Raw genomic sequence first — 27,413 nt, 5'->3', positions numbered from 1 at the left:
TACTGCTGATTATACTTTTCCTAACTTGAATAAAAGACGATGGTCTGATATCTCTCTTGACAAAGTTTACTTTCTCAAATAGAAAAAAATCCTATCCATCCATTTCCACAGAAACTATTCATTTTCTGCTGTCATAGTACCATCACACACACACACACACACACACACACACACACACACACGGGGTCAGTTATTAGCCTGTCATCATTTCCAACACAGGTTGTTTATTGTAGATTAGGATTTGATTGGAGCCAGTCTCAGGTGTTTAGCTCTGAGCTGTTTCTCTAGAACCACACCAAACAAAGATATTTCACTCTAATTCTGCCATATGAAAGAAATTATACTCGGAACACTGAAAAACTAAAAATATGAGGTCATTAATTATTACGCATCTAAGTGTGTGCGTGCGTGTGTGTGCAATGTACGCGTTTGCATGGTATGTGTGTGCATGCGTGCGCGTGTGTGAGCGAGCATGTTGGGGAGGAAGAGGAGTTGGCATCAGGTTGATGTGTATGGAGAGTAGGGTATCATGACTCGCACACAAGATGGTGAGGGGTAGAGACTATAAGAAGCAGCAAATGGTAGCGAGAAAGAGTCACTTCATGATATCCTACTGACGTCTACATTGACTGATAGAGTAGCAACAGCATCTAAAGAAACCCTTCACACTTGGACCGCACGCTAGGGCGACTTCAGTTCATCTCTACAACCAAACCAGCTACTTCTTTAACTGAAAATGCCTCTAAAGTTTACTACTGTGATCCTTGTCTGTGTTGGTAGTTTGTTCTTGTGTGCGAGCGCTCAAAGCTTATCACGAGACTACGGGGTGAAACTGTGCGGCAGAGAGTTTATAAGAGCCGTTATCTTCACGTGCGGCGGGTCCCGTTGGAAACGATCCTTAGACGAAGACTTGGGTACGTCTGATAAAACATAATTTAAGGTCTTCTAAATGCAAACACTCGTCGGTAATGTTGAACTGGTAAAACGGACATTTATTCGCGGCTGCAGTTTAATCTTGTTACTTTCATGCGAACGTTTTAGAATTTTTTTTTTTTTTTACTTTAACATGAGCTACATTGTGAGCTAATTTCCATTGTGTTAAAGTTAAAACAATATCTATATTCTTAAATCAAAGTTGTTTCGTAACGTTTTGGAAGTTGTTTTGGAGAACGCCTAAGAAACCTAATCTGCTTGATAATGCCACTTCAGCACCACAGACAGCTCCTTGATTGGAAAATGAGCGTACCATGCTTCTGCCTCAAAAAATATGGTACCCTGATTACTGAGAAGTAACCTAATTGAAACGCAATCATAGGTTAATTGTTGTGTCAGTTAGGCTAATTAGTAATTTCCTATTCAACGGTTGTTCAGAGCTCTTTCAATTTATTTAGCCAGGTGGGTCTGCAAGGCACTCAGCATGGTTTCTGAGAGATTGCTATCCATGCAGAAACAGTCGAGGACCTCTGATTTTCACTTAAATTAATTGTTAGGGGTGTCTTGGCACATGGTGGGAAAAGTTTAAAAAAAAGAACCCAACTCATTTTGTATTTTGGAGGGATTTTCTGGCATATTATGTATTCACTTTAGAGTTTGTGTACTGGTATTCACATTACAGTCTATGCAGTGATCTTAAACAAAAAATAATAACAAATAAATAAAACGGGCATCAACACTAACCGTACCGCTCCCTCTGCTCTGACTCCTTCCAGATCGCTTCCAGCCCGGTTCCTACAGTGATGTCACGAAGGGCGAGGACAGCAGAATCAACTGGCCTCACGGACATGATCTAGACCAGGCAGCAGACCACCCTCTCCAGCTCTCATCCTCCCTGGCAGACCTCCTCTCACTCTTGGGCGGAGTGGGAGACCATAGGGGGTCAATGGTTGATGTAAACCCCAGCGAGGGGCTTCCGAACCAGGCTTCAGTGCTGGGAGGAGTGGCCAAGAATCCGAGCATCAACTGGCCACGGCGTGACAGACAGAAGAGGAACTTTTCCCTGGGCGTAGCTGGCATGTGCTGTAACCAGGGTTGCACTAAGAATGACATTGGGCGTCTGTGCTGAGTGAGACTGGGGCAGAACAGAGATGGTGGAGGTGGACACTGGCTGAGGGAGATCACCCTGTACAGAACGGAGAACGTTGCTCTAATTCTCCTTCCTGTACAGGGTGAGGAGAGCTCCGCCTTCTCTCTGTGTTGTTGGACTGGGTGTGAGACAGCAGTTTTAAGTTTGCATTTCAGTGTTCCAAGACAATCACAAGGTTTGGGTTGTTGATGGGGGCACTTTAAAATGGCTTTGTATACTTTTCTGTATAATGTGAAAGGAAAATAGTTTACATTTCATTTGAATTATTGCTCAAATTTTGTCTCATCATTAAAGGAATGACTTTGCTACTGAAGTAAGAGCATCATTGTACTTCCCTGAGAAACAAAATAGTTTGAATGACATGAAACATGTATCTCCCCTAACAACCCACCACAAATAGCTCATTCCAATACTGAGAAAATATGCTGTGTATGTAAAATGTTAAACTATTCAAATATCAATATAAAGTATCTTTTGGAAATCACATCTTGTCCATGTCAAAATGTCTCATCCACAAATGTGCTAGCTCTATAATGCTATTGCATGGAAGAACTATATTTATTATTCATATGTACATTCTACCAGAGGTGAAATCACTGATCCATCAGTTACAGTCATGGTTATTGCAATGACTACCACGCTTCTACAGAACATCACTTACACTTATCACCACTACCAAGGTGTACCTGTGACAGATCTCAAAGCTGGTTTACTCATGACCATTCAACCCCATTTAGTCTCAAAGCGATCATGAAAGACCATTGCCTGTATTTTACCTGTAATTGACAAGCTCAGTCAAGGCATTGAGGAGACATGTCTCTCACAGGAGGAGATGCGAGGGTCTTCCCTGTGTTTCTCTCAAGAGGAGCTGGGAGCATCTTCCCTGTGTTTCTCTCAAGAGGAGCTGGGAGCATCTTCCCTGTGTTTCTCTCAAGAGGAGCTGGGAGCATCTTCCCTGTGTTTCTCTCAAGAGGAGCTGGGAGCATCTTCCCTGTGTTTCTCTCAAGAGGAGCTGGGAGCATCTTCCCTGTGTTTCTCTCAAGAGGAGCTGGGAGCATCTTCCCTGTGTTTCTCTCAGGAGGAGCTGGGAGCATCTTCCCTGTGTTTCTCTCAAGAGGAGCTGGGAGCATCTTCCCTGTGTTTCTCTCAGGAGGAGCTGGGAGCATCTTCCCTGTGTTTCTCTCAAGAGGAGCTGGGAGCATCTTCCCTGTGTTTCTCTCAGGAGGAGCTGGGAGCATCTTCCCTGTGTTTCTCTCAAGAGGAGCTGGGAGCATCTTCCCTGTGTTTCTCTCAAGAGGAGCTGGGAGCATCTTCCCTGTGTTTCTCTCAGGAGGAGCTGGGAGCATCTTCCCTGTGTTTCTCTCAAGAGGAGCTGGGAGCATCTTCCCTGTGTTTCTCTCAGGAGGAGCTGGGAGCATCTTCCCTGTGTTTCTCTCAGGAGGAGCTGGGAGCATCTTCCCTGTGTTTCTCTCAAGAGGAGCTGGGAGCATCATCTTCCCTGTGTTTCTCTCAGGAGGAGCTGGGAGCATCTTCCCTGTGTTTCTCTCAGGAGGAGCTGGGAGCATCTTCCCTGTGTTTCTCTCAAGAGGAGCTGGGAGCATCTTCCCTGTGTTTCTCTCAAGAGGAGCTGGGAGCATCTTTACCATGTGTAAATGATATTTGAGAGCCGACTGTGCAGTGTGGAAACAGAGACGAGCCACTGTTCAATCTATTATGTTTAATGTGAGACTATAACCAAATAACATTGCAGTTCAACTTTTATAGTGTCTCTTATAAATAAAAAACAGCATGAAGGTTACCCAAAGCAACAAAAGCCATTTCTGACCAGTTCTGCAATAACATACAATATTAAAAGGTTGACTGCTTTGATATAAAATAGCTGATATTTTACAATCAATTTAGCCTACGCATTGTTATTCATATTCAACAACAGATTTACATTCAACACGCAAACACAGGGAAATACTGGCTTGTATATAAAACAATATGTTGATTTTTTTAAACACCCACTTCTTCATGATCATGTTATGATTTTTTTAATGAAAAAAACCAACATGTTCACGCAAAACACTGACCTTGACATGACGGCATCCGGTATGACTGTCAGCACGGCTACCATAACATTCAATAAAAGGAAGACAGAAACAAACAAGCAGACAGATTAAACCAGGGTTCTCCAACTGGCAGCCCATGGGTCAGATTAAACCAGGGTTCTCCAACTGGCAGCCCATGGGTCAGATTAAACCAGGGTTCCCCAACTGGCAGCCCATGGGTCAGATTAAACCAGGGTTCTCCAACTGGCAGCCCATGGGTCAGATTAAACCAGGGTTCCCCAACTGGCAGCCCATGGGTCAGATTAAACCAGGGTTCTCCAACTGGCAGCCCATGGGTCAGATTAAACCAGGGTTCTCCAACTGGCAGCCCATGGGTCAGATTAAACCAGGGTTCCCCAACTGGCAGCCCATGGGTCAGATTAAACCAGGGTTCCTCCAACTGGCAGCCCATGGGTCAGATTAAACCAGGGTTCTCCAACTGGCAGCCCATGGGTCAGATTAAACCAGGGTTCTCCAACTGGCAGCCCATGGGTCAGATTAAACCAGGGTTCTCCAACTGGCAGCCCATGGGTCAGATTAAACCAGGGTTCTCCAACTGGCAGCCCATGGGTCAGATTAAACCAGGGTTCTCCAACTGGCAGCCCATGGGTCAGATTAAACCAGGGTTCTCCAACTGGCAGCCCATGGGTCAGATTAAACCAGGGTTCTCCAACTGGCAGCCCATGGGTCAGATTAAACCAGGGTTCTCCAACTGGCAGCCCATGGGCCAAATTTAGACCATGGGTGGTTTTATTTGGCTCCCCAAGTTCTGAGCAAAAATGTAAAAAGAATTTAAAAAAATTGTGTGTGTGGAATTTTCATTGTTGGACATGAAAGACAGTACAAAAATATCAGGAAATCAGCTACAAGTGAGTTTTATGTAAGAAATCTGTTCAAGTGTTCCCATGCATAACAGAGAGACACAATGTGATCGCATACAAATGTAAGGAAGGTTTGAAATGATGTTTTAGGCAAACATCTGTTTGTGCTTCTTGCGGTCAATTTGCTGTTCACAAATGATTTGTAACTATGTTCCAACCCTCTGACCATCCGCTCTCGGCCGCTTCTAGATCTGGTTGATCGCTGGATTAGCCTCCATTATTACAATAGAGCAGTGGGACGTTGCTGCTTTACAGTTACAGATCATAGAGTCACTGACAGAATTAAAGACAGCATTACATTACATCTCTATGGGCACGATGACTCTGCATGGACAGGTCACAGGGGCACTATGCGTTTTGTCACACACCAGATAGGTGCAGTGAAATGTGCTGTTTTACAGGGTCAACCATAGTAGTACAGCGCCCCTGGAGTAAAATAAGTACTTCGCTGAAGGGCACATGGACAGATGTTCACCTTGTCGGCTTGGATATTCGAACCAGAGACCGTTTGCTCTAACCGCTAGGCTACCTGAATACTTAAATATCCACGAAGTGAAATTACACCTCGTCTCTGCACTTCTCATCTGTTGATTCTTTCACCTACACCATTTAGCCAGTCTCATTCCAAATATTGCTATGTAGCAACACTATAATGAAGACATTATTTTCCAACTGGCAGTGGACAGCATCCTAGACTCATCAAGTTATAGAATATTATAAAAGGGGAAGCACATAAGTCAACAATTCCTCCTGCATGTTACTTTGCAGTAGCCCAGGATTTCAGGGTACGACGATAAGTAGACGGGTGCTTAGAGAGAAATGAAATACAAGGTTGTACCCTTTGTCAAACATCTCCCTTCATTGTTTTTTCATCACCCTTTTCTCACACATCTTTGTGTCTCTAAAAGCAGTATTGCTTTATTAGTTCTTCCCTCAGGTGAAAAAGAGAAATGTGGTTTGACATAATCCACTTGAGTTAAGGAAGAAGGAAGTTGAACATCCTTTACTAACTGTACAGTACATCTTCTGTGTTGCTTTCCCTCACGTGCCTTCTGTGTTGCCGTTAACACATCATCAACAGCAGGGTGTTCTGTGTTGCCGTTAACACATCATCAACAGCAGGGTGTTCTGTGTTGCCGTTAACACATCATCAACAGCAGGGTGTTCTGTGTTGCCGTTAACACATCATCAACAGCAGGGTGTTCTGTGTTGCCGTTAACACATCATCAACAGCAGGGTGTTCTGTGTTGCCGTTAACACATCATCAACAGCAGGGTGTTCTGTGTTGCCGTTAACACATCATCAACAGCAGGGTGTTCTGTGTTGCCGTTAACACATCATCAACAGCAGGGTGTTCTGTGTTGCCGTTAACACATCATCAACAGCAGGGTGTTCTGTGTTGCCGTTAACACATCATCAACAGCAGGGTGTTCTGTGTTGCCGTTAACACATCATCAACAGCAGGGTGTTCTGTGTTGGAGAGAGTCTGAGACCCTGACAGAAGTCAAACAGTGAAAACATCTCCAAATGAAGAAATGACAGCAGCAAAGTAACAGCATATGGAATTCAGAGATCCCCAGAATCCCTGAAAAAGTGGGTAGGTTTGAACACGAAGTAGACCGTTTTTGAGACTTTGTCCCAGAATGCCATTGGTAATACTCCCCCGTTTTCCGCTCCAGAAGACGGTTGGGTCAGGTGACTTCATTGTCGTCGTCTTTTAGAGTTGAGGCGTCATTAGGGATGTATTCATTAGGGCACACCGCAGCAAAACGCTTTGCAACAGAAAAGGAAAACGAGCGTTTCTTACTGGACAAGTTCAGGTAATCCCTTTCAGTCCGTTTGGTGCCTAATGAACACAACCCAGGTGATCGGTGTGGGCTGGGCCAGGTCCCCTCCAGCAGAGACCTCCAGGAAGGGCTCCTCAGCCCTCCTTACTGTCCCGGAACATGTCCACGGTCTGGGCTAACTTCTTGAAGGTGGGCCGCAGGGCTGGGTCAATGTTCCAGCACTCGGTCATCATGTGCTGGATCTGAGGGGTGCAGAGGGAGGCTCAAGGTTACGTTGCAATCAGAGGGACACTAAATTAGACAGACAGACTCACCTCCTCAGGGCAGCCCTTGGGAGCAGGCAGTCTGTATCCTCTCTTCAGCAGATCTATGAGGTGATACACGATCATCTGGCCCTGCTTGTCACTGCCCATCTTATCCATAAACGCCTGGAGAGGAGGAGGAGGGGGGATGAGAAAGAGGAGCAGGATGAGAAAGAGGGGGAGGATGATGATGAGGGGTGAGGATGAGGGGCAAGGGGAAGAGGGGACGGGGAAAAGGAGGAAGAGGGCAGGAGAATGAGGGGGAGGGAGGAGGAAGAGGGAGGATGAGTAGGAAGAGGAGGAAGAGGGAGGAGTAGGGGGAGGAGGAAGAGGGAGTAGGGGGAGGAGGAAGAGGGAGGAGGAGTAGGGGAGGAGGAAGAGGAGGAAGAGGGAGGAGTAGGGAGAGGAGGAAGAGGGGGAGGAGGATTAGGGGGAGGAGGAAGAGCAGTAGGTGGAGGAGAGGGAAGTGGCGGTAAGAGCTGTGTAAATTACAGCAAACAGTTTAAGGATGGCAGGTAAACTAATCAAATTTGCAAAGAGAAATGCATTAGTGGATTTATATATTAACCTTGTACAGAGACCACAACGGGATAAGAAAGTCTCAATAGACATAATTATAACAAGTGTTATTCAAGCTCTTTCCACAGTAAACAGCATCAAAGAGAGAAAGGTTGACTGACAGAGACAGAGGAGGCATCAAAGAGCGAAAGGTTGACAGTCAGAGGAGGCATCAAAGAGAGAAAGGTTGACAGACAGAGGAGGCATCAAAGAGAGAAAGGTTGACAGACAGAGGAGGCATCAAAGAGAGAAAGGTTGACAGACAGAGGAGGCATCAAAGAGAGAAAGGTTGACAGACAGAGGAGGCATCAAAGAGAGAAAGGTTGACAGTCAGAGGAGGCATCAAAGAGAGAAAGGTTGACAGACAGAGGAGGCATCAAAGAGAGAAAGGTTGACAGACAGAGGAGGCATCAAAGAGAGAAAGGTTGACAGACAGAGGAGGCATCAAAGAGAGAAAGGTTGACAGACAGAGGAGGCATCAAAGAGAGAAAGGTTGACTGACAGAGGAGGCATCAAAGAGAGAAAGGTTGACAGTCAGAGGAGGCATCAAAGAGAGAAAGGTTGACAGACAGAGGAGGCATCAAAGAGAGAAAGGTTGACAGACAGAGGAGGCACCAAAGAGAGAAAGGTTGACAGACAGAGGAGGCACCAAAGAGAGAAAGGTTGACAGACAGAGGAGGCATCAAAGAGAGAAAGGTTGACAGACAGAGGAGGCATCAAAGAGAGAAAGGTTGACAGACAGAGGAGGCATCAAAGAGAGAAAGGTTGACAGACAGAGGAGGCATCACAGCATTACAGATGAAAAGTGAAAGTGTGAGATTGAAGAAGAGGAGCAGTAGAAGATACGTACAGCTGGAGGACTGCAGTTCTTGTCACTGAACAGCTCATAGAGGACCACTCCAAAGCTCCACACGTCAGAGCCCACTGAAAACCTGCTCTCTGTCAGAGACTCCGGGGCATACCTTCAACACAACACAGTCAAATAAACTCACACACTAAATAAATAGGAACAAATACATAGAGGATTGTGTCCGAAAAATCCAGATTACTTTAAAATCAGGAAAAATATATGCAGACTCATTCAAAAGACTATGATTCTACCCTCTGTTTGCTGAGAGATGTTAGAGAGAAACATGATTCTCTCCTCTGTCTGCTGAGATGTTAGAGAGAAACATGATTCTCTCCTCTGTCTGCTGAGATGTTAGAGAGAAACATGATTCTCTGTCTGCTGAGATGTTAGAGAGAAACATGATTCTCTCCTCTGTCTGCTGAGAGATGTTAGAGAGAAACATGATTCTCTCCTCTGTCTGCTGAGAGATGTTAGAGAGAAACATGATTCTCTGTCTGCTGAGATGTTAGAGAGAAACATGATTCTCTCCTCTGTCTGCTGAGATGTTAGAGAGAAACATGATTCTCTCCTCTGTCTGCTGAGATGTTAGAGAGAAACATGATTCTCTCCTCTGTCTGCTGAGATGTTAGAGAGAAACATGATTCTCTCCTCTGTCTGCTGAGATGTTAGAGAGAAACATGATTCTCTCCTCTGTCTGCTGAGATGTTAGAGAGAAACATGATTCTCTCCTCTGTCTGCTGAGATGTTAGAGAGAAACATGATTCTCTCCTCTGTCTGCTGAGATGTTAGAGAGAAACATGATTCTCTCCTCTGTCTGCTGAGATGTTAGAGAGAAACATGATTCTCTGTCTGCTGAGATGTTAGAGAGAAACATGATTCTCTCCTCTGTCTGCTGAGATGTTAGAGAGAAACATGATTCTCTCCTCTGTCTGCTGAGATGTTAAAGAGAAACATGATTCTCTCCTCTGTCTGCTGAGATGTTAGAGAGAAACATGATTCTCTGTCTGCTGAGATGTTAGAGAGAAACATGATTCTCTCCTCTGTTTGCTGAGATGTTAGAGAGAAACATGATTCTCTCCTCTGTCTGCTGAGAGATGTTAGAGAGAAACATGATTCTCTCCTCTGTCTGCTGAGATGTTAGAGAGAAACATGATTCTCTCCTCTGTCTGCTGAGATGTTAGAGAGAAACATGATTCTACCCTCTGTCTGCTGAGATGTTAGAGAGAAACATGATTCTCTGTCTGCTGAGAGATGTTAGAGAGAAACATGATTCTCTCCTCTGTCTGCTGAGATGTTAGAGAGAAACATGATTCTCTGTCTGCTGAGATGTTAGAGAGAAACATGATTCTCTCCTCTGTCTGCTGAGATGTTAGAGAGAAAAATGATTCTCTCCTCTGTTTGCTGAGATGTTAGAGAGAAACATGATTCTCTCCTCTGTTTGCTGAGATGTTAGAGAGAAACATGATTCTCTGTCTGCTGAGATGTTAGAGAGAAACATGATTCTCTCCTCTGTCTGCTGAGATGTTAGAGAGAAACATGATTCTCTCCTCTGTCTGCTGAGATGTTAGAGAGAAACATGATTCTCTCCTCTGTCTGCTGAGATGTTAGAGAGAAACATGATTCTCTCCTCTGTCTGCTGAGATGTTAGAGAGAAACATGATTCTCTCCTCTGTCTGCTGAGATGTTAGAGAGAAACATGATTCTCTCCTCTGTCTGCTGAGATGTTAGAGAGAAACATGATTCTCTCCTCTGTCTGCTGAGATGTTAGAGAGAAACATGATTCTCTCCTCTGTCTGCTGAGATGTTAGAGAGAAACATGATTCTCTCCTCTGTCTGCTGAGATGTTAGAGAGAAACATGATTCTCTCCTCTGTCTGCTGAGATGTTAGAGAGAAACATGATTCTCTGTCTGCTGAGATGTTAGAGAGAAACATGATTCTCTCCTCTGTCTGCTGAGATGTTAGAGAGAAACATGATTCTCTCCTCTGTCTGCTGAGATGTTAGAGAGAAACATGATTCTCTGTCTGCTGAGAGATGTTAGAGAGAAACATGATTCTCTGTCTGCTGAGATGTTAGAGAGAAACATGATTCTCTGTCTGCTGAGATGTTAGAGAGAAACATGATTCTCTGTCTGCTGAGATGTTAGAGAGAAACATGATTCTCTCCTCTGTCTGCTGAGATGTTAGAGAGAAACATGATTCTCTCCTCTGTCTGCTGAGATGTTAGAGAGAAACATGATTCTCTCCTCTGTCTGCTGAGATGTTAGAGAGAAACATGATTCTCTCCTCTGTCTGCTGAGATGTTAGAGAGAAACATGATTCTCTCCTCTGTCTGCTGAGATGTTAGAGAGAAACATGATTATCTCCTCTGTCTGCTGAGAGATGTTAGAGAGAAACATGATTCTCTCCTCTGTCTGCTGAGATGTTAGAGAGAAACATGATTCTCTCCTCTGTCTGCTGAGAGATGTTAGAGAGAAACATGATTCTCTGTCTGCTGAGATGTTAGAGAGAAACATGATTCTCTGTCTGCTGAGATGTTAGAGAGAAACATGATTCTCTCCTCTGTCTGCTGAGATGTTAGAGAGAAACATGATTCTCTCCTCTGTCTGCTGAGATGTTAGAGAGAAACATGATTCTCTGTCTGCTGAGATGTTAGAGAGAAACATGATTCTCTCCTCTGTCTGCTGAGATGTTAGAGAGAAACATGATTCTCTGTCTGCTGAGATGTTAGAGAGAAACATGATTCTCTCCTCTGTCTGCTGAGATGTTAGAGAGAAACATGATTCTCTCCTCTGTCTGCTGAGATGTTAGAGAGAAACATGATTCTCTCCTCTGTCTGCTGAGATGTTAGAGAGAAACATGATTCTCTGTCTGCTGAGATGTTAGAGAGAAACATGATTCTCTCCTCTGTCTGCTGAGAGATGTTAGAGAGAAACATGATTCTCTCCTCTGTCTGCTGAGAGATGTTAGAGAGAAACATGATTCTCTGTCTGCTGAGATGTTAGAGACAAACATGATCCTCTCCTCTGTCTGCTGAGATGTTAGAGAGAAACATGATTCTCTCCTCTGTCTGCTGAGATGTTAGAGAGAAACATGATTCTCTGTTTGCTGAGATGTTAGAGACAAACATGATTCTCTCCTCTGTCTGCTGAGATGTTAGAGAGAAACATGATTCTCTCCTCTGTCTGCTGAGATGTTAGAGAGAAACATGATTCTCTCCTCTGTCTGCTGAGATGTTAGAGAGAAACATGATTCTCTCCTCTGTCTGCTGAGATGTTAGAGAGAAACATGATTCTCTGTCTGCTGAGATGTTAGAGAGAAACATGATTCTCTCCTCTGTCTGCTGAGATGTTAAAGAGAAACATGATTCTCTCCTCTGTCTGCTGAGATGTTAGAGAGAAACATGATTCTCTCCTCTGTCTGCTGAGATGTTAGAGAGAAACATGATTCTCTCCTCTGTCTGCTGAGATGTTAGAGAGAAACATGATTCTCTCCTCTGTCTGCTGAGATGTTAGAGAGAAACATGATTCTCTCCTCTGTCTGCTGAGATGTTAGAGAGAAACATGATTCTCTGTCTGCTGAGATGTTAGAGAGAAACATGATTCTCTCCTCTGTCTGCTGAGATGTTAGAGAGAAACATGATTCTCTCCTCTGTCTGCTGAGATGTTAGAGAGAAACATGATTCTCTGTCTGCTGAGATGTTAGAGAGAAACATGATTCTCTCCTCTGTTTGCTGAGATGTTAGAGAGAAACATGATTCTCTCCTCTGTCTGCTGAGAGATGTTAGAGAGAAACATGATTCTCTCCTCTGTCTGCTGAGATGTTAGAGAGAAACATGATTCTCTCCTCTGTCTGCTGAGATGTTAGAGAGAAACATGATTCTCTCCTCTGTCTGCTGAGATGTTAGAGAGAAACATGATTCTCTCCTCTGTCTGCTGAGATGTTAGAGAGAAACATGATTCTCTGTCTGCTGAGATGTTAGAGAGAAACATGATTCTCTCCTCTGTTTGCTGAGATGTTAGAGAGAAACATGATTCTCTCCTCTGTCTGCTTAGAGATGTTAGAGAGAAACATGATTCTCTGTCTGCTGAGATGTTAGAGAGAAACATGATTCTCTCCTCTGTCTGCTGAGATGTTAGAGAGAAACATGATTCTCTCCTCTGTCTGCTGAGATGTTAGAGAGAAACATGATTCTCTCCTCTGTCTGCTGAGATGTTAGAGAGAAACATGATTCTCTCCTCTGTCTGCTGAGATGTTAGAGAGAAACATGATTCTCTCCTCTGTCTGCTGAGATGTTAGAGAGAAACATGATTCTCTGTCTGCTGAGATGTTAGAGAGAAACATGATTCTCTCCTCTGTCTGCTGAGATGTTAGAGAGAAACATGATTCTCTCCTCTGTCTGCTGAGATGTTAGAGAGAAACATGATTCTCTCCTCTGTCTGCTGAGATGTTAGAGAGAAACATGATTCTCTCCTCTGTCTGCTGAGATGTTAGAGAGAAACATGATTCTCTCCTCTGTCTGCTGAGATGTTAGAGAGAAACATGATTCTCTCCTCTGTCTGCTGAGATGTTAGAGAGAAACATGATTCTCTGTCTGCTGAGATGTTAGAGAGAAACATGATTCTCTCCTCTGTCTGCTGAGAGATGTTAGAGAGAAACATGATTCTCTCCTCTGTCTGCTGAGAGATGTTAGAGAGAAACATGATTCTCTGTCTGCTGAGATGTTAGAGACAAACATGATCCTCTCCTCTGTCTGCTGAGATGTTAGAGAGAAACATGATTCTCTCCTCTGTCTGCTGAGATGTTAGAGAGAAACATGATTCTCTGTTTGCTGAGATGTTAGAGACAAACATGATTCTCTCCTCTGTCTGCTGAGATGTTAGAGAGAAACATGATTCTCTCCTCTGTCTGCTGAGATGTTAGAGAGAAACATGATTCTCTCCTCTGTCTGCTGAGATGTTAGAGAGAAACATGATTCTCTCCTCTGTCTGCTGAGATGTTAGAGAGAAACATGATTCTCTGTCTGCTGAGATGTTAGAGAGAAACATGATTCTCTCCTCTGTCTGCTGAGATGTTAGAGAGAAACATGATTCTCTCCTCTGTCTGCTGAGATGTTAGAGAGAAACATGATTCTCTCCTCTGTCTGCTGAGATGTTAGAGAGAAACATGATTCTCTCCTCTGTCTGCTGAGATGTTAGAGAGAAACATGATTCTCTCCTCTGTCTGCTGAGATGTTAGAGAGAAACATGATTCTCTCCTCTGTCTGCTGAGATGTTAGAGAGAAACATGATTCTCTGTCTGCTGAGATGTTAGAGAGAAACATGATTCTCTCCTCTGTCTGCTGAGATGTTAGAGAGAAACATGATTCTCTCCTCTGTCTGCTGAGATGTTAGAGAGAAACATGATTCTCTGTCTGCTGAGATGTTAGAGAGAAACATGATTCTCTCCTCTGTTTGCTGAGATGTTAGAGAGAAACATGATTCTCTCCTCTGTCTGCTGAGAGATGTTAGAGAGAAACATGATTCTCTCCTCTGTCTGCTGAGATGTTAGAGAGAAACATGATTCTCTCCTCTGTCTGCTGAGATGTTAGAGAGAAACATGATTCTCTCCTCTGTCTGCTGAGATGTTAGAGAGAAACATGATTCTCTCCTCTGTCTGCTGAGATGTTAGAGAGAAACATGATTCTCTGTCTGCTGAGATGTTAGAGAGACACATGATTCTCTCCTCTGTTTGCTGAGATGTTAGAGAGAAACATGATTCTCTCCTCTGTCTGCTTAGAGATGTTAGAGAGAAACATGATTCTCTGTCTGCTGAGATGTTAGAGAGAAACATGATTCTCTCCTCTGTCTGCTGAGATGTTAGAGAGAAACATGATTCTCTCCTCTGTCTGCTGAGATGTTAGAGAGAAACATGATTCTCTCCTCTGTCTGCTGAGATGTTAGAGAGAAACATGATTCTCTCCTCTGTCTGCTGAGATGTTAGAGAGAAACATGATTCTCTCCTCTGTCTGCTGAGATGTTAGAGAGAAACATGATTCTCTGTCTGCTGAGATGTTAGAGAGAAACATGATTCTCTCCTCTGTCTGCTGAGATGTTAGAGAGAAACATGATTCTCTCCTCTGTCTGCTGAGATGTTAGAGAGAAACATGATTCTCTCCTCTGTCTGCTGAGATGTTAGAGAGAAACATGATTCTCTCCTCTGTCTGCTGAGATGTTAGAGAGAAACATGATTCTCTCCTCTGTCTGCTGAGATGTTAGAGAGAAACATGATTCTCTCCTCTGTCTGCTGAGATGTTAGAGAGAAACATGATTCTCTCCTCTGTCTGCTGAGATGTTAGAGAGAAACATGATTCTCTCCTCTGTCTGCTGAGATGTTAGAGAGAAACATGATTCTCTGTCTGCTGAGAGATGTTAGAGAGAAACATGATTCTCTGTCTGCTGAGATGTTAGAGAGAAACATGATTCTCTGTCTGCTGAGATGTTAGAGAGAAACATGATTCTCTCCTCTGTCTGCTGAGATGTTAGAGAGAAACATGATTCTCTCCTCTGTCTGCTGAGATGTTAGAGAGAAACATGATTCTCTCCTCTGTCTGCTGAGATGTTAGAGAGAAACATGATTCTCTCCTCTGTCTGCTGAGATGTTAGAGAGAAACATGATTCTCTCCTCTGTCTGCTGAGATGTTAGAGAGAAACATGATTCTCTCCTCTGTCTGCTGAGATGTTAGAGAGAAACATGATTCTCTGTCTGCTGAGATGTTAGAGAGAAACATGATTCTCTGTCTGCTGAGATGTTAGAGAGAAACATGATTCTCTCCTCTGTCTGCTGAGATGTTAAAGAGAAACATGATTCTCTCCTCTGTCTGCTGAGATGTTAGAGAGAAACATGATTCTCTGTCTGCTGAGATGTTAGAGAGAAACATGATTCTCTCCTCTGTTTGCTGAGATGTTAGAGAGAAACATGATTCTCTCCTCTGTCTGCTGAGAGATGTTAGAGAGAAACATGATTCTCTCCTCTGTCTGCTGAGATGTTAGAGAGAAACATGATTCTCTCCTCTGTCTGCTGAGATGTTAGAGAGAAACATGATTCTACCCTCTGTCTGCTGAGATGTTAGAGAGAAACATGATTCTCTGTCTGCTGAGATGTTAGAGAGAAACATGATTCTCTCCTCTGTCTGCTGAGATGTTAGAGAGAAACATGATTCTCTCCTCTGTCTGCTGAGATGTTAGAGAGAAACATGATTCTCTGTCTGCTGAGATGTTAGAGAGAAACATGATTCTCTCCTCTGTCTGCTGAGATGTTAGAGAGAAACATGATTCTCTCCTCTGTCTGCTGAGATGTTAGAGAGAAACATGATTCTCTCCTCTGTCTGCTGAGATGTTAGAGAGAAACATGATTCTCTCCTCTGTCTGCTGAGATGTTAGAGAGAAACATGATTCTCTCCTCTGTCTGCTGAGATGTTAGAGAGAAACATGATTCTCTGTCTGCTGAGATGTTAGAGAGAAACATGATTCTCTCCTCTGTCTGCTGAGATGTTAAAGAGAAACATGATTCTCTCCTCTGTCTGCTGAGATGTTAGAGAGAAACATGATTCTCTGTCTGCTGAGATGTTAGAGAGAAACATGATTCTCTCCTCTGTCTGCTGAGATGTTAGAGAGAAACATGATTCTCTCCTCTGTCTGCTGAGAGATGTTAGAGAGAAACATGATTCTCTCCTCTGTCTGCTGAGATGTTAGAGAGAAACATGATTCTCTCCTCTGTCTGCTGAGATGTTAGAGAGAAACATGATTCTCTCCTCTGTCTGCTGAGATGTTAGAGAGAAACATGATTCTCTCCTCTGTCTGCTGAGATGTTAGAGAGAAACATGATTCTCTGTCTGCTGAGATGTTAGAGAGACACATGATTCTCTCCTCTGTTTGCTGAGATGTTAGAGAGAAACATGATTCTCTCCTCTGTCTGCTTAGAGATGTTAGAGAGAAACATGATTCTCTGTCTGCTGAGATGTTAGAGAGAAACATGATTCTCTCCTCTGTCTGCTGAGATGTTAGAGAGAAACATGATTCTCTCCTCTGTCTGCTGAGATGTTAGAGAGAAACATGATTCTCTCCTCTGTCTGCTGAGATGTTAGAGAGAAACATGATTCTCTCCTCTGTCTGCTGAGATGTTAGAGAGAAACATGATTCTCTCCTCTGTCTGCTGAGATGTTAGAGAGAAACATGATTCTCTGTCTGCTGAGATGTTAGAGAGAAACATGATTCTCTCCTCTGTCTGCTGAGATGTTAGAGAGAAACATGATTCTCTCCTCTGTCTGCTGAGATGTTAGAGAGAAACATGATTCTCTCCTCTGTCTGCTGAGATGTTAGAGAGAAACATGATTCTCTCCTCTGTCTGCTGAGATGTTAGAGAGAAACATGATTCTCTCCTCTGTCTGCTGAGATGTTAGAGAGAAACATGATTCTCTCCTCTGTCTGCTGAGATGTTAGAGAGAAACATGATTCTCTCCTCTGTCTGCTGAGATGTTAGAGAGAAACATGATTCTCTCCTCTGTCTGCTGAGATGTTAGAGAGAAACATGATTCTCTGTCTGCTGAGAGATGTTAGAGAGAAACATGATTCTCTGTCTGCTGAGATGTTAGAGAGAAACATGATTCTCTGTCTGCTGAGATGTTAGAGAGAAACATGATTCTCTCCTCTGTCTGCTGAGATGTTAGAGAGAAACATGATTCTCTCCTCTGTCTGCTGAGATGTTAGAGAGAAACATGATTCTCTCCTCTGTCTGCTGAGATGTTAGAGAGAAACATGATTCTCTCCTCTGTCTGCTGAGATGTTAGAGAGAAACATGATTCTCTCCTCTGTCTGCTGAGATGTTAGAGAGAAACATGATTCTCTCCTCTGTCTGCTGAGATGTTAGAGAGAAACATGATTCTCTGTCTGCTGAGATGTTAGAGAGAAACATGATTCTCTGTCTGCTGAGATGTTAGAGAGAAACATGATTCTCTCCTCTGTCTGCTGAGATGTTAGAGAGAAACATGATTCTCTCCTCTGTCTGCTGAGATGTTAGAGAGAAACATGATTCTCTGTCTGCTGAGATGTTAGAGAGAAACATGATTCTCTCCTCTGTTTGCTGAGATGTTAGAGAGAAACATGATTCTCTCCTCTGTCTGCTGAGAGATGTTAGAGAGAAACATGATTCTCTCCTCTGTCTGCTGAGATGTTAGAGAGAAACATGATTCTCTCCTCTGTCTGCTGAGATGTTAGAGAGAAACATGATTCTACCCTCTGTCTGCTGAGATGTTAGAGAGAAACATGATTCTCTGTCTGCTGAGATGTTAGAGAGAAACATGATTCTCTCCTCTGTCTGCTGAGATGTTAGAGAGAAACATGATTCTCTCCTCTGTCTGCTGAGATGTTAGAGAGAAACATGATTATCTCCTCTGTCTGCTGAGAGATGTTAGAGAGAAACATGATTCTCTCCTCTGTCTGCTGAGATGTTAGAGAGAAACATGATTCTCTCCTCTGTCTGCTGAGAGATGTTAGAGAGAAACATGATTCTCTGTCTGCTGAGATGTTAGAGAGAAACATGATTCTCTGTCTGCTGAGAGATGTTAGAGAGAAACATGATTCTCTCCTCTGTCTGCTGAGATGTTAGAGAGAAACATGATTCTCTCCTCTGTCTGCTGAGATGTTAGAGAGAAACATGATTCTCTCCTCTGTCTGCTGAGATGTTAGAGAGAAACATGATTCTCTCCTCTGTCTGCTGAGATGTTAGAGAGAAACATGATTCTCTCCTCTGTCTGCTGAGATGTTAGAGAGAAACATGATTCTCTCCTCTGTCTGCTGAGATGTTAGAGAGAAACATGATTCTCTGTCTGCTGAGATGTTAGAGAGAAACATGATTCTCTGTCTGCTGAGATGTTAGAGAGAAACATGATTCTCTCCTCTGTCTGCTGAGATGTTAGAGAGAAACATGATTCTCTCCTCTGTCTGCTGAGATGTTAGAGAGAAACATGATTCTCTGTCTGCTGAGAGATGTTAGAGAGAAACATGATTCTCTGTCTGCTGAGATGTTAGAGAGAAACATGATTCTCTGTCTGCTGAGATGTTAGAGAGAAACATGATTCTCTGTCTGCTGAGATGTTAGAGAGAAACATGATTCTCTCCTCTGTCTGCTGAGATGTTAGAGAGAAACATGATTCTCTCCTCTGTCTGCTGAGATGTTAGAGAGAAACATGATTCTCTCCTCTGTCTGCTGAGATGTTAGAGAGAAACATGATTCTCTCCTCTGTCTGCTGAGATGTTAGAGAGAAACATGATTCTCTCCTCTGTCTGCTGAGATGTTAGAGAGAAACATGATTCTCTCCTCTGTCTGCTGAGAGATGTTAGAGAGAAACATGATTCTCTCCTCTGTCTGCTGAGAGATGTTAGAGAGAAACATGATTCTCTCCTCTGTCTGCTGAGATGTTAGAGAGAAACATGATTCTCTGTCTGCTGAGAGATGTTAGAGAGAAACATGATTCTCTCCTCTGTCTGCTGACATGTTAGAGAGAAACATGATTCTCTGTCTGCTGAGAGATGTTAGAGAGAAACATGATTCTCTCCTCTGTCTGCTGAGATGTTAGAGAGAAACATGATTCTCTGTCTGCTGAGATGTTAGAGAGAAACATGATTCTCTGTCTGCTGAGATGTTAGAGAGAAACATGATTCTCTCCTCTGTCTGCTGAGATGTTAGAGAGAAACATGATTCTCTCCTCTGTCTGCTGAGATGTTAGAGAGAAACATGATTCTCTCCTCTGTCTGCTGAGATGTTAGAGAGAAACATGATTCTCTGTCTGCTGAGATGTTAGAGAGAAACATGATTCTCTCCTCTGTCTGCTGAGATGTTAGAGAGAAACATGATTCTCTCCTCTGTCTGCTGAGATGTTAGAGAGAAACATGATTCTCTCCTCTGTCTGCTGAGAGATGTTAGAGAGAAACATGATTCTCTGTCTGCTGAGAGATGTTAGAGAGAAACATGATTCTCTCCTCTGTCTGCTGAGATGTTAGAGAGAAACATGATTCTCTCCTCTGTCTGCTGACATGTTAGAGAGAAACATGATTCTCTGTCTGCTGAGATGTTAGAGAGAAACATGATTCTCTCCTCTGTCTGCTGAGATGTTAGAGAGAAACATGATTCTCTCCTCTGTCTGCTGAGATGTTAGAGAGAAACATGATTCTCTCCTCTGTCTGCTGAGATGTTAGAGAGAAACATGATTCTCTCCTCTGTCTGCTGAGATGTTAGAGAGAAACATGATTCTCTCCTCTGTCTGCTGAGATGTTAGAGAGAAACATGATTCTCTCCTCTGTCTGCTGAGATGTTAGAGAGAAACATGATTCTCTCCTCTGTCTGCTGAGATGTTAGAGAGAAACATGATTCTCTCCTCTGTCTGCTGACATGTTAGAGAGAAACATGATTCTCTGTCTGTTGAGAGATGTTAGAGAGAAACATGATTCTCTCCTCTGTCTGCTGACATGTTAGAGAGAAACATGATTCTCTGTCTGTTGAGAGATGTCGTATCTTTTCTCACCAGAAGATGGGACTCTCTCCCGGCTCTCTGACGGTGTAGTAGTCCTTGTCCTGAGGCAGGACCTTAGTGAGCCCAAAGTCCCCTATCTTCACCCTCAGCTCGCTCTCTACCAGGATGTTCCGCGTGGCCAAGTCCCGGTGGATGTAGCGTTTGGTCGCCAGGTAGTCCATGCCCTACAGAACACACAGGTAAGGCTGTTATTTTACCATGGGAAACCCCAAGGATGCTCCACACACCTCAACAATATATCTATAGAAATACCTCACAGAGATATTGATCAAATAGATATTAACTATCCACAGGTTTCTTTTGACCTCAGTGATGATGAGCAGCAGTGATGACATATCAATCATCGTCATTTGATTGATTGCTTGATGTTATAACATACCATCTTCCATACAGCTGTTTTTACAGTATTACAGGAGTACAGGATTATATTACAGGAGTACAGTATTACAGGAGTACAGGATTATATTACAGGAGTACAGTATTACAGGAGTACAGGATTATATTACAGGAGTAGAGTATTACATGAGTAGAGTATTACAGGAGTAGAGGAGTACAGTATTACAGGAGTAGAGGAGTAGAGTATTACAGGAGTACAGTATTTCAGGAGTAGAGGAGTAGAGTATTACAGGATTACAGGAGTACAGTGTTACAGGAGTAGAGAAGTACAGTATTACAGGAGTAGAGTATTACAGGAGTAGAGAAATACAGTATTACAGGAGTAGAGTATTACAGGAGTAGAGAAGTACATGTGTACAGTATTACAGGAGTAGAGGAGTACAGTATTACAGGTGTACAGTATTACAGGAGTACAGTATTACAGGAGTACAGTATTACAGGTGTACAGTATTACAGGAGTACAGTATTACAGGAGTAGAGTATTACAGGAGTAGAGAAGTAGTGTATTACAGGAGTAGAGGAGTAGAGTATTACAGGAGTAGAGGAGTACAGTATTACAGGAGTACAGTATTACAGGAGTAGAGGAGTACAGTATTACAGGAGTACAGTATTACAGGAGTAGAGGAGTAGAGTATTACAGGAGTACAGTATTACAGGTGTACAGTATTACAGGAGTACACTATTACAGGAGTACAGTATTACAGGAGTAGAGGAGTAGAGTATTACAGGAGTAGAGGAGTACAGTATTACAGGAGTAGAGGAGTAGAGTATTACAGGAGTACAGTGTTACAGGAGTAGAGGAGTACAGTATTACAGGAGTACAGTATTACAGGAGTAGAGGAGTAGAGTATTACAGGAGTAGAGGAGTAGAGTACCTTGCAGATCTGTGAGGCGTAGTGCAGGAGCTTCTTGTAGTCGAAGCGGTCCTTGTTCTTGATGAGGTAGTCCCTCAGACTGCCGTAGGGGAGGTACTCCATGATCAGACGCAGGTTCCTCCGGCCTAGGAATAGGGGAGGAAGAGGGTCAGAGACACAGAGCAGAGAGAGAGGGTCAGACAGACACAGAGCAGAGAGAGAGGGTCAGACAGACACAGAGCAGAGAGAGAGGGTCAGACAGACACAGAGCAGAGAGAGAGGGTCAGACAGACACAGAGCAGAGAGAGAGGGTCAGAGACACAGAGCAGAGAGAGAGGGTCAGACAGACACAGAGCAGAGAGAGAGGGTCAGACAGACACAGAGCAGAGAGAGAGGGTCAGAGACACAGAGCAGAGAGAGAGGGTCAGACAGACACAGAGCAGAGAGAGAGGGTCAGACAGACACAGAGCAGAGAGACAGGGTCAGACAGACACAGAGCAGAGAGAGAGGGTCAGACAGACACAGAGCAGAGAGAGAGGGTCAGACAGACACAGAGCAGAGAGAGAGAGTCAGACAGACACAGAGCAGAGAGACAGGGTCAGACAGACACAGAGCAGAGAGAGAGGGTCAGACAGACACAGAGCAGAGAGAGAGGGTCAGACAGACACAGAGCAGAGAGACAGGGTCAGACAGACACAGAGCAGAGAGAGAGGGTCAGACAGACACAGAGCAGAGAGAGAGGGTCAGACAGACACAGAGCAGAGAGAGAGAGTCAGACAGACACAGAGCAGAGAGACAGGGTCAGACAGACACAGAGCAGAGAGAGAGAGTCAGACAGACACAGAGCAGAGAGAGAGGGTCAGAGACACAGAGCAGAGAGAGAGGGTCAGACAGACACAGAGCAGAGAGAGAGGGTCAGACAGACACAGAGCAGAGAGAGAGGGTCAGACAGACACAGAGCAGAGAGAGAGGGTCAGACAGACACAGAGCAGAGAGAGAGGGTCAGACAGACACAGAGCAGAGAGAGAGGGTCAGACAGACACAGAGCAGAGAGAGAGGGTCAGACAGACACAGAGCAGAGAGAGAGGGTCAGAGAGACACAGAGCAGAGAGAGAGAGTCAGACAGACACAGAGCAGAGAGAGAGGGTCAGACAGACACAGAGCAGAGAGAGAGGGTCAGACAGACACAGAGCAGAGAGAGAGAGTCAGACAGACACAGAGCAGAGAGAGAGGGTCAGACAGACACAGAGCAGAGAGAGAGAGTCAGACAGACACAGAGCAGAGAGAGAGGGTCAGACAGACACAGAGCAGAGAGAGAGGGTCAGAGAGGAACCCGACAGAGGAAGAGGGTCAGAGAGGAACCCGACAGAGGGAGAGGGTCAGAGAGGAACCCAACAGAGGGAGAGGGTCAGAGAGGAACCCGACAGAGGAAGAGGGTCAGAGAGGAACCCAACAGAGGAAGAGGGTCAGAGAGGAACCCGACAGAGGGAGAGGGTCAGAGAGGAACCCGACAGAGGGAGAGGGTCAGAGAGGAACCCAACAGAGGAAGAGGGTCAGAGAGGAACCCGACAGAGGGAGAGGGTCAGAGAGGAACCCAACAGAGGAAGAGGGTCAGAGAGGAACCCGACAGAGGGAGAGGGTCAGAGAGGAACCCGACAGAGGGAGAGGGTCAGAGAGGAACCCGACAGAGGGAGAGGGTCAGAGAGGAACCCGACAGAGGGAGAGGGTCAGAGAGGAACCCGACAGAGAGAGAGGAGATCAGGGTCTTACTCCATTTTTTTATATTTCCGGAGAGCTACAGCCTGAACGTCCAATAAGAACAGATGTTTGTTTCAGCTTGCAAAATGTCTTGTTACAGTGTACGCTATTGCAAGGGTTTTCAAGCCTCTCTTCAGGGACCCTCAGCTGTTCCTGATTTTACTGGTCAGCTAATTATCAAGCCCCTGATTAGGGAAATCAGTCCAGGGCTACAATAACATTGTGAAACATCTGGAGGTCCCAGAGGAAAGGATTTGAAAACCTCTGCGCTACTAAACACAATCCTGGCCTGTCTTTCACAAAATGGACAGGATGCACTGATCTCCTGCCTTGGTGATTTAACCTCTATGGGATCGGTGACCCCCCCCACACGGGACGGTTTAGCTAACGTGCGCTAATGTGATTAGCATGAGGTTGTAAGTAACAAGAACATTTCCCAGGACATAGACATATCTGAAATGGGCAGAAAGCTTAAATTTGTGTTAATCTAACTGCACTGTCCAAGGTACCGTAGCTATTACAGTGAAATAATACCATGCTATTGTTTGAGGAGTGCACAATTATGAACTTAAAAATGTATTAATAAACCAATTAGTCACATTTGGGCAGTCTTGAGACAACATTTTGAACAGATATGCAATGGTTCATTGGATAAGACTAAAACTTTGCACATACACTGCTGTCATCTAGTGGCCAGAATCTAAATTGCACCTGGGCTGGAATAATACATTACAGCCTTTCTCTGGAACATGAAACAAACAAGAAAAGCATGGTATTATCTTTTACCAGATCTAATGTGTTATACTCTCCTACATTCATTTCACATTTCCATCAACTTCAAAGTGTTTCCTTTCAAAAGGTATCAAGAATCAGCATATCCTTGGTTCAGGTCCTGAGCTCCAGGCAGTTAGATTTGGGTTTGTAATTTTAGGTGAAAATGGGGCGGATCCTTAAGATGCACTGATCCCTGCCTTGGTGATTTAAGTTACTCTAGTTATGACGATGGTAAATCTCACCAGCACTGTAACACACTCCCTTGTACTTGACGATGTTGTCATGCTGAAGGGACTTGAGGATCTCTATCTCCCGTTCAAAGTCTCGGAGGTGTTCTGCTGTGCTGTGCTGCAGCTTCTTGACCGCCACCACCTCCCCAGTATTATCCTGCAGAGGGTCATACCTACACATCTCCACACTGCCAAAGTTACCCTGAGAGAGATAGAGGGAGGGAGGGAGGGAGGGAGAGAGGGGAGAGGGAGTGAGAGAGAGGGGAGAGAGTGGGGAGAGAGTGGGGAGAGAGAGGGAGAGGGAGAGAGAGGGAGAGAGAGAGAAGGAGAGAGGGAGAGAGGGAGTGAGAGAGAGGGGAGAGAGAGAGAGGGAGTGAGAGAGAGGGGAGAGAGAGAGAGGGAGTGAGAGAGGGGAGAGGGGAGAGAGAGAGAGAGGGGAGAGAGAGGGAGAGAGAGGGAGAGAGAGAGAGAGAGAGAGAGAGAGGGAGAGAGAAGGAGAGAGGGAGAGAGAGAGGGAGAGAGGGAGAGAGGGAGAGGGGGAGAGGGGGAGAGGGGAGAGGGAGAGAGAGAGAGGGAGGGAGAGAGGGAGAGGGGGAGAGGGAGAGAGAGAGAGGGAGGGAGAGAGGGACAACACTGTATATATACATAATATGACATTTGTAATGTCTTTATTCTTTTGGAACTTCTGTGAGTGTAATGTTTACTGTTCATTTTTATTGTTTATTTCACTTTTGTATATTATCTACTTCACTTGCTTTGGCAATGTTAACACGTTTCCCATGCCAATAAAGCCCCTTGAATTGAGAGAGAGTGAGTGACAGAGAGAGTGGCAGAGAGAGTGTGAGTGAGTGAGAGAGAGCGACAGAGTGACTGAGACAGAGAGAGAGTGAGTGAGAGCGAGACAGAGAGTGAGTGAGAGAGAGACAAGAGCGTGAGTGAGAGAGAGACAAGAGAGTGAGTGAGCGACAAGAGAGTGAGTGAGAGACAAGAGAGTGAGTGAGAGACAAGAGAGTGAGTGAGAGACAAGAGAGTGAGTGAGAGACAAGAGAGTGAGTGAGAGACAAGAGAGTGAGTGAGAGACAAGAGAGTGAGTGAGAGACAAGAGAGTGAGTGAGAGACAAGAGAGTGAGTGAGAGACAAGAGAGTGAGTGAGAGACAGAGTGGTGGCGTGTGTGTTGTCTAACCTTGCCCAGCTGCTTGAGGAAGATGAGATGTCTCTCTTCAAACTGAGCAGGGTTTTGGTTCTCAAAGGCCCCTGGGAACCCAAACCCTCTGGCCCTGTTGGGCACCATGTCACTCTCCACCAGCAACTCGTAGTCTGGAGCAGGAGACAGGACACAATCAACACCTTCTGGAAATAAACCAAAACATACATGCTAATCTAGCATACGTTTTTACCCCAAAGTGTCATAGAACTGCCAACACTGACAGAGACCCAAAGCCTACATTCAGAATATGTTGTAATCCATGTGAGAATGGAACTGCTGTTGCCAGTGTCTTGGTATAACACACTGAGCTACTGGACCAGAATCAGTGAAATGACTAGAAGGACATGTTTGTCAGTGTGCAGAGCACTAGAAAGCGAGGAGACAACCGACCAGGAGTGAAGAGGCTGTTGAGGTCTCTGATAACAGCTCTGAAGGACGGTCTGTTGGAGGGCTCATAGTCCATACAGCTGTTGATCAGGTTGGCCAGCTCTGTCCACTTAGGTGCAGGCAGCTGGTGGTGGTCTTCATAGAACAGCTGTTTCTACAGAGGACAAGAAGACGACATCAACTAGAAACAGAGGAACATAACTCTAACAGCTTTAGTCCTAGTGTCCAGACAAGACAACCGTACATCAACTATGTCTCTCTAAACATAACATACCAGTAAACTGAGGTACAAAACCCTCAGGTTGGACATCTTCGACTTTGATTTAAATTCATCTGATTTCCTGCTTGTAAAAAGCACCTTGATATTTGGCTGTAATTTACAGTGGAGCTGTAATGGTACAGAAACCGGAGATGGAGTCCTGCCTATTGGCCGTCCTGGCTCGCACAAGGCTTACCATTACTAACAAATTCAATGGTATTAGAATTACAAATATCCAATTATTAATATATATATAGCAATATGTAATTATTACATGAATAAAAGTGTGAATTGCACCTTGGAGCAGTCCAGTGTACCGAGTGGTCTGTCTCCTCCACTGCAGATCTCCCACAGAGTCGTGCCGAAGGCCCACTTATCTGTAGCTAGAGTGAGATGTCTGTCCTCCTCGAAACACTCGGGAGGTACCCAGGGAATGCGCTCCACAAGGACTGGAGGGACAGGGGAGGACAGGACAATGGGGTGGGAAATATACAGCACACAGACATGAAAGAGACTTCCTTCCTGACTTCCTGAGCTACTGTTCTTGTTTATTTGTGCGTTGTATGCTTTTAGCTGTTAGTGTACAAAACATTAGGAACAAACCCCCCCAAAACACCTTGCACCATGTGTCGCTGCGTAACCAAGCCACATAGTTTACACATAGTATTGTAAAACAACGTGCAAAAGTTCAGTGAAGTACCATTTCTCAGTACAGTATCTCTTTGTAATAACTAACATAAGGGCTGGTACTCACCATCTTTGGGCAGCACCGTGATGCTGATTCCAGGGTCACTCAGTTTGATGAAGGGGGGGTTCCCAGTCTTCCTGTCCTCCTCGCGGATCAACAGAACATTCTTGGCACACACATTCCCATGGACCAGGTTCTTATCCTCCTGTTATTCAGTTGAACATGGTGGACTGATTAGTGGCAGATTGAACACAGAAGTTACACCATTACAGTGAGATCAGATGCAGTTATATTAAATATGTTTTATTGGACAGAGAGGAGAGAGAAAGTGGGAAAGATAGGGAGGGGTGCATCACATAGGCTGCTTTAACACAGGCAGCCCATTCTGATCGTTTGCCGAATTATTGGCAAAAGAGCTGATCTGATTGGCCAAAAGATCAATTGGTGGAAAAAGATCAGAATTGGGCTGCCTGTGTAAACGCAGCCAAAGACAGTGGGTCAGATTTGAACCCATGAAAACGCTAGTTACGAGATGGAGGCCACAACGCTGAGCACTAGACCACCCAGGACACATAGCAGACCACCCAGGACACATAGCTGACCACCCAGGACACATAGCAGACCACCCAGGACACATAGCAGACGGCTTCTTTCCAAAACCATTTACTGTTCAGGGACTGCATCCATTCGGTGAACCATCTGGGGCCTTATGAATGGAGTTTCTTCCTGATTATTATG

General features: G+C 44.5%; 2 protein-coding genes across 5 annotated transcripts in view; one reads left to right on the top strand and one right to left on the bottom strand.

The window, feature by feature from the left end:
• The first annotated feature begins 736 nt into the window (after window positions 1–736).
• On the top strand, window positions 737–2,274 carry rln1 (relaxin 1). Its single transcript, XM_014138792.3, has 2 exons — window positions 737–914; window positions 1,710–2,274. The coding sequence occupies exons 1-2, from the start codon at window positions 737–739 to the stop codon at window positions 2,060–2,062; spliced, it is 531 nt and encodes a 176-aa protein (XP_013994267.3). The 3' UTR covers window positions 2,063–2,274.
• A 1,511-nt stretch (window positions 2,275–3,785) lies between these two features.
• LOC106568442 (tyrosine-protein kinase JAK2) overlaps window positions 3,786–27,413 on the bottom strand; it is a 99,413-nt gene continuing 75,785 nt past the window's right edge. For 3 of the 4 annotated variants that reach the window (XM_045692557.2, XM_014138772.3, XM_014138775.3), the window contains 10 exons: window positions 26,742–26,880; window positions 26,285–26,436; window positions 25,732–25,882; window positions 25,318–25,484; window positions 24,146–24,335; window positions 21,393–21,517; window positions 20,113–20,285; window positions 8,555–8,666; window positions 7,159–7,272; window positions 3,786–7,086 (listed from right to left, as the gene is read on the bottom strand). In XM_045692557.2, coding sequence (XP_045548513.1) covers window positions 6,979–7,086; window positions 7,159–7,272; window positions 8,555–8,666; window positions 20,113–20,285; window positions 21,393–21,517; window positions 24,146–24,335; window positions 25,318–25,484; window positions 25,732–25,882; window positions 26,285–26,436; window positions 26,742–26,880 — 1,431 coding nt within the window. In that variant the 3' untranslated portion in view covers window positions 3,786–6,978. The remainder of the gene's footprint in view (window positions 7,087–7,158; window positions 7,273–8,554; window positions 8,667–20,112; window positions 20,286–21,392; window positions 21,518–24,145; window positions 24,336–25,317; window positions 25,485–25,731; window positions 25,883–26,284; window positions 26,437–26,741; window positions 26,881–27,413) is intronic. The other variant, XM_014138774.3, reaches the window with a different exon arrangement.

Source organism: Salmo salar, chromosome 13 (genome assembly GCF_965601325.2).
Source record: "Salmo salar chromosome 13, fSalSal1, whole genome shotgun sequence".
Classification (NCBI taxonomy): domain Eukaryota; kingdom Metazoa; phylum Chordata; class Actinopteri; order Salmoniformes; family Salmonidae; genus Salmo; species Salmo salar.
The sequence above is the reverse complement of the archived record's forward strand: the minus strand, read 5'-3'. Positions and strand labels throughout refer to the sequence as shown.